Source organism: Ictalurus punctatus, chromosome 9, assembly GCF_001660625.3.
Source record: "Ictalurus punctatus breed USDA103 chromosome 9, Coco_2.0, whole genome shotgun sequence".
Taxonomy (NCBI): Eukaryota; Metazoa; Chordata; class Actinopteri; order Siluriformes; family Ictaluridae; genus Ictalurus; species Ictalurus punctatus.
In genome coordinates, this window is record NC_030424.2 from 15,997,347 (window position 1) to 16,003,670 (window position 6,324).

A 6,324-nucleotide genomic window follows, 5' to 3' on the forward strand; every position below is an offset into this window, starting at 1 on the left:
TAAATGTAAATGTAAATTAAATGTATGCAAATAGACCAAAAAGTTATTTATGTTAAAAAAAAATAACAACAACCCACAACTAGAACCCCCCCCCCCCCCCCATCCCGCCCCCAACAACTAGGTATTTAATTTCCTATATAGTTTTCTATATTCTTATATATGATAGGAAATGTCAACATTTATATACACATCAGCCCTGCTGAAAAATCCATCTTGGTCTGGAAAGCTACCAGCTGCCAAAACACAGGCTGAGCTGGTCAAACTTGTAGACCATCAGCGCCAGCTGGAAAGTTATTTTACAGCTTCCTTATTACCTGAATAAAGTGATCAATAAATGTTTGAGATTTTTTCATTGCTTTGCTTTGTGTTCATTTCTTAAAAACCGGAAAGGCAAAAAGATGAGAAAAACTGGTTCCATGTACGAAATGGTAAAGATGGTCTGTCTCTTGCCTTTTTGCAGCTGGTTTTCCTTTTAATATTACAAAAATATAGTTTGCACCTCATTGTTCCCTGTTGTCCCAATTTCTTGGTGGTGGCTAAAACTACTCACTCCTAGTAACAGGCTATAAAGCAATCATTAACATTAAAAACATATGGCTGTAGAAAAGTCTAGTGGTGAACCTACAGTGACATCAGCCCACCTGCACTATAGGTACAGCGTGTATCTGAAACTCCTAGTGCTTTCATTATAAGCAGTTACCTAATTTAACCTAAATGACCAACGTCCAAATAAGGTCTCGCTCCTCCCGTTGCTTGGGGGTGGTGCTGAAGGAACAGCTCCCAGTTTCCATCCTGCTCTCTCTCAGGTCCGCTTAGGGATCATCCCACCGGTGAAGCCATGAGGGGTTCCGCAAAGACATGAATCACCAAAGTTCTTCTCACGAACCGGATCTAGCTCCGAAGACGCAAGGATACTTGATTAGCTAACTTAAGATGATGAAGAGGCAGAACGTGCGCACGCTCGCTTTAATTATTTGCACCCTGTCCTATTTGCTAATTGGAGCGGGAGTCTTCGACGCGCTGGAGTCGAAGCAAGAAAAAAGCCAGCGGAGAAAGCTGGACTATCGCAAGTTTCTACTGATGAGCAGGTACAATCTGTCCAAAAACGATTTCGAGCAGATTGAAAAAGTAGTCTTGCTTCTGAAGCCGCACAAAGCCGGAGTGCAGTGGAAGTTCGCCGGCTCTTTTTACTTCGCCATCACTGTGATAACGACCATAGGTGAGGGTCTCTCACTTTCTGCCTATGCGTTTACATTAATTCACCTTTAATATTACCGCGTTCACACACACGCGCGCGCGCACACACACACACACACACACACACACACACACACACACAAATCTCTCTCTCTCTCTCTCTCTCTCTCTCTCTCTCTCTCTCTCTATATATATATATATATATATATATATATATATATATATATATATATATATATATATAATATGCGTGCATATAGGACGGCAACTATTCATTCAAAACTTGCCCGTAGGACTATCTCTAAATGTTATAAATAATAAATCTGGCACAAGTCTCATAAATCAACATTTACTATCTTAGGTGGGAGTGGGAATGTGGCTAAACAAAAGTTACATGTAGAAGCTATAAACAAGACGGTACACACTGTAACTAAAGTCTACTGGATTTTCTCCTTTTCAAAATTACATTATATATATATATATATATATATATATATATATATATATATATATATATATATATATATATATATATATATATATGAGAGAAAAGGGAGAAAAGAGAGAGAGATCATAAAAAGACAAGCAAACGATAAGAAATAAACGTAGCAGCTTTTAATCTTTCTAATCCTTTACCATGATTATTCTAGTAAAGCAAACAAAAAAGGAACATTAACGAGGCTAAATCCCGAAGATATATTAAAAATAGCCTATTTTAATGGCTTAGTGTAGACATTTCTACTGTCACCAAAATGAATTTGAAAAGAAATAATATAAGTACATATATTTTATACATATATTTTAATCACTACATTTGGTAACAATCCATCTATAATTTTATGAATTTAATTCTATAAATTATCTTATTTAATTTAAATGTCAGACATAACATTATAGAATGTAGAATGGAAACATTCAAACTATTAAATGTGTTGTACCTAATATAGCACTTACTTAAATTCATGCCCATAATGATGCTAAGTAACGTATTTTGCAGCAGTTATGATTTATTCTGTTGATAAATAGTGTTTGCATTGCAGGTGTTTGCTCTAAGCTATTTCAGGTTTAGACACTGACCATGGAACACTGAAGAAAGTACACAAATCAGCCACATATCCTAAATCAAATGGTTTGTTCTGCTCCACTCTGGAAAATTTATAGCATCACTATGATAATATTGTGAAAGCTAAGGGTAATGGATGATTGTACTAATATTTACTCAGTGTTCAAACAAAGTAAGTAGATGATATATTCCAGGGGTACGCGCTAGCCTAATGCCATGGGTCAGACATAAACACTCAAAACATTAACTAGTCTGTTTATCCCACTCACTTTCAAATCCAAAGTTGACGATTAACAGCAGCATCTGGATAAATTGCTGTGCTGTGTTGTTACCATGTTAAGGCTCTTTGCTAGATGCCCACTTCTTCTGCAATGATAGAAAACTAAAGTATGTGTATTGTGGTAAGTGCTGGGAATGCTAGATCAAATCTAGCCCTGTGTCCTAAAAGAATATTTTAAGACTTCTCATGGTCTCTGAAACTTGTATATAAAGTGACAATGGATAATACAGAAGTCACTTACATTGTATTATTATTATTGATAATTTCCTAGTATTTTAAATAATGCAAGTTATACTCTGAAATCCTGATCAACTTCAGCAAGAAATTGTTAATACTGTCACAAAAATGATGTGTTGTGATGAAGTGTTCTACTCTGTAGTGAAAATTGTTTGCCTATTTTTCTGCTTAAGTCTGAAATGTTTTACTGCTCTACTAATTCTGGGACACCTGAATTTTGGTCACATTTGTTGGTCACTTACATGCTAAATGAATTCATTTTGTCCCCAATTCAGTGTTTGTTTGTTTTTTTAATATTAAAAAAAAAAATAATTAAATCACATTATAGCCTTAATTTTTGTCATTCAAAACCATTATAGTGTATATTTCTGGTAAACACAGGTGCATCTTAGTTAAATAATTCAATTGAAAATTATTTAATTTAATTAAATTTAGTTTTGTTCTCTGGTTTCTGCATGGCCTTTGATGTGAAAATGAATGAGAATTACTTTGATGGTTTTTCTCTGTCAGGTTATGGCCATGCTGCCCCCAGCACAGATGCAGGGAAAGCGTTCTGCATGGGCTATGCGCTTCTGGGCATCCCACTCACTCTGGTGATGTTCCAGAGCCTGGGTGAACGCATTAACACCTTTGTCCGCCTCCTGCTGCACAAAGCCAAGAAGTGTGTGGGTCTGCGACGACCAGAGGTCTCCATGGCCAACATGGTGACTATCGGCTTCTTCTCTTGTGTTGGCACCCTTTGCATTGGGGCAGGTGCCTTCTCGCATTATGAGGGCTGGAGCTACTTCCACGCTTTCTACTACTGCTTCATCACTCTGACAACCATCGGTTTTGGGGATTATGTGGCCCTGCAGAAGGACAATGCGCTCCACAATGACCCCCATTACGTGGCCTTTAGCTTTGTCTACATTCTGATGGGCCTGACGGTGATTGGTGCCTTCCTCAACTTGGTAGTGCTGCGTTTTATGACCATGAACGCAGAAGATGAGAGGAGGGATGCAGAACAACGGGCTCTGCTCTCCAAAGACAAGCAGAAAGTGCAACCTCCTCGCCACACCAACCTCCAAACCTTACAAACACAGGAGCAGGACGGTAAGAGGCAAGGACTAAAAAGTGTCTATGCTGAGGTACTTCACTTCCAGACTGTCTGTTCTTGCTTGTGGTATAAGAGTCGGGAGAAGATGGTGATGCTTCCCCAGGACTTGTCCTTCAGTGATGCACTTATGGAGCAGGATAACTTCTTTGAGCCAGACTCCACAGGCTGTGTGTGTAGCTCCCAGCGCTGCTCAGCCATTAGCACTGTGTCCACTGATGTGAGGAGCATCTCCCCCTTCAGACTGCTCTCCAAGAGACGCAGCTCCGTCTAGATGTGTTTAGCATAGGTGATGTCAGATGATAGATGGAAGCTCACAAAAACACTGCTACTGTTTGTTTCTGCTATACATGCATGCATTCAAGTACAGATGCTGGAGCACAGCCTTTGAAGTGTACGTACAAAGAGGAAAGTCAGAGTAGGTTGGGAATTATCGTGTCTTAAGGACACAGTACCTCTTACATGTGTCATGTGTGTGTGAAATGAATTGTCTCCTCCTGAGACCTTATAAACTTTATAGAAAGTAATAATGGACTTCTTGCTACGTCATAATTACATTATACTCCCTGACATGGTGCAATACAATATTCAAAACATAATTTCAACAGTGCTTTATTACGACAATACCAATAGCATACCTTATTATCTCCTCAAATCACTCCTCAAACCTCAAATTTTATTACTAATTAATTATCACATATTGTATCAGTCAAGTTCTTATTGTTTTGTGATCACTAGTTTTATGTCTATATGATGTCATGATTTAATCACATTTGTTTGAAAATTCTATGCTGCACAATGTGCTATAAATCAACTTTGCACCAATATTCTGTTGAAAATGGGTCAATTTGTATGACTTTAATTAAATAAAGATCATTTTATGTACTGTATATTAAATGTACTGTAGATAAAAAAAACTGTAACGTGTAGAAGCCCTTTTAATACTGCACGACACTGGAGCAGGACCATGAAAATGAAACACCTATAACATAACCACTGATCCAGATGGCATGCCAACATGACTTCTGTTCTTTCCCTGGCTCTGTCCAGCCTCGGACAAGAATAGTCTCCCCCTTTGAAGACAGTTACAGTATATTAACCTCATAAGAGTTGCATGGTGTGAGGTACAAGAACTGAAGATGATGCAAGATGATGAATGTCTACAAACATTCTGTTCTGTTCTGTTCTGTTGTAGTGATGATGAGTAGCACAAGGTTAGCCACAGCAACAACGATTACACAAATCACACACATCCCATTAATATACCCCATGGCCTATCCACACCTCAAAATGATACAAATTTGAAAGGCAATATATTTTTTCTCTATCTGTACTGTATAAGAAGTGCAAACATGGCCTTTTTTTTAGATTAGTGGTTATAAAAAAAAAATAAAATACAGCTGCTTTGCATTAGGTCTCTGCTTTGTCTCAGCATTGATCTGTTCACAGTATCTTGTGTATTCCCTTCTGACTCATAGACAGCTTGCTGATCAGGCTATGTTTGGCCCATATGGGCAAGTGTGCCATCCTCTGATGCTGCCAAGGAGAAAGAGCTTCGTGCTCGAGACTTTGCCTTGAGCTATTAGGTCTGCATGACAGTGCAACAGAAGGCAGAAGGAGTGCCACTGCAACAAATGCCTATATGGCCTCCCCACTGTGGCGGCATCTGTTGCAATATTCCTTATCATGGCTATAGATATTCACATTCATGGAAAAAGTAAAAATAGCTCTGACCAGTAGGTCACTGGGGGCAGAACATGATGTACACCTCAGTTGTGGCTTTTGTTCTGCTGCCAAGCAACTAAGACAAATAAGGTTCCAGATTTGACACTGAAGGATAAAAAAAATCTGACCACCACACTTTTTGGCATTTCCATTGATTCAAATTCCCATTAAAATCTCAAACCACATCTGCATTATATTCATATATTTTATACATTTATATATATTTATAATATGAATAAATATATAATTTTTTTTTTAGGTCAAACAAAACTAAAGGGTGTCCCAAAAGTCTCCATACATACAGTAGGAGACTATGTATTCCAGCACCACACCGATTGTGATTTCATCAGTGGATGTTCATGGACGTCCCCTTCTTGGTTGGTCTGCAACACTTCCAGACTTTTTACTGCAAACGATGGAGAAAATCTTTTAAAACCAGTAAACTCTAACATTTCATTCTATTCATTCTATTAGTTCCAGTGGTTATGGCTCTGGGTTACTGATCAGAAGATCGGGGGGCACTGTTTGGCCCTTGAGTAAGGCCCTTACTCACTGTATCATAGCTGACCCTGCACTCTGACTCCAGCATCAAAAAAGCTGGGATATGTGAAAAAAATAATTTCTGTAAGGAGCTGTAATGTATATGTGACAAATAAAGGCTTCTTCTTCTATAGTTTATTGCTTACCAATTAAAATATAGGCGACTTGCCACTTTCCTACTAGGGGGTG

General features: G+C 38.3%; 1 protein-coding gene across 1 annotated transcript; it reads left to right on the top strand.

Moving 5' to 3' along the window:
* Window positions 1-680: 680 nt before the first annotated feature.
* On the top strand, window positions 681-5,219 carry kcnk3b (potassium channel, subfamily K, member 3b). Its single transcript, XM_017475552.3, has 2 exons — window positions 681-1,219; window positions 3,288-5,219. The coding sequence occupies exons 1-2, from the start codon at window positions 934-936 to the stop codon at window positions 4,142-4,144; spliced, it is 1,143 nt and encodes a 380-aa protein (XP_017331041.1). The 5' UTR covers window positions 681-933; the 3' UTR covers window positions 4,145-5,219.
* Window positions 5,220-6,324: the final 1,105 nt, after the last annotated feature.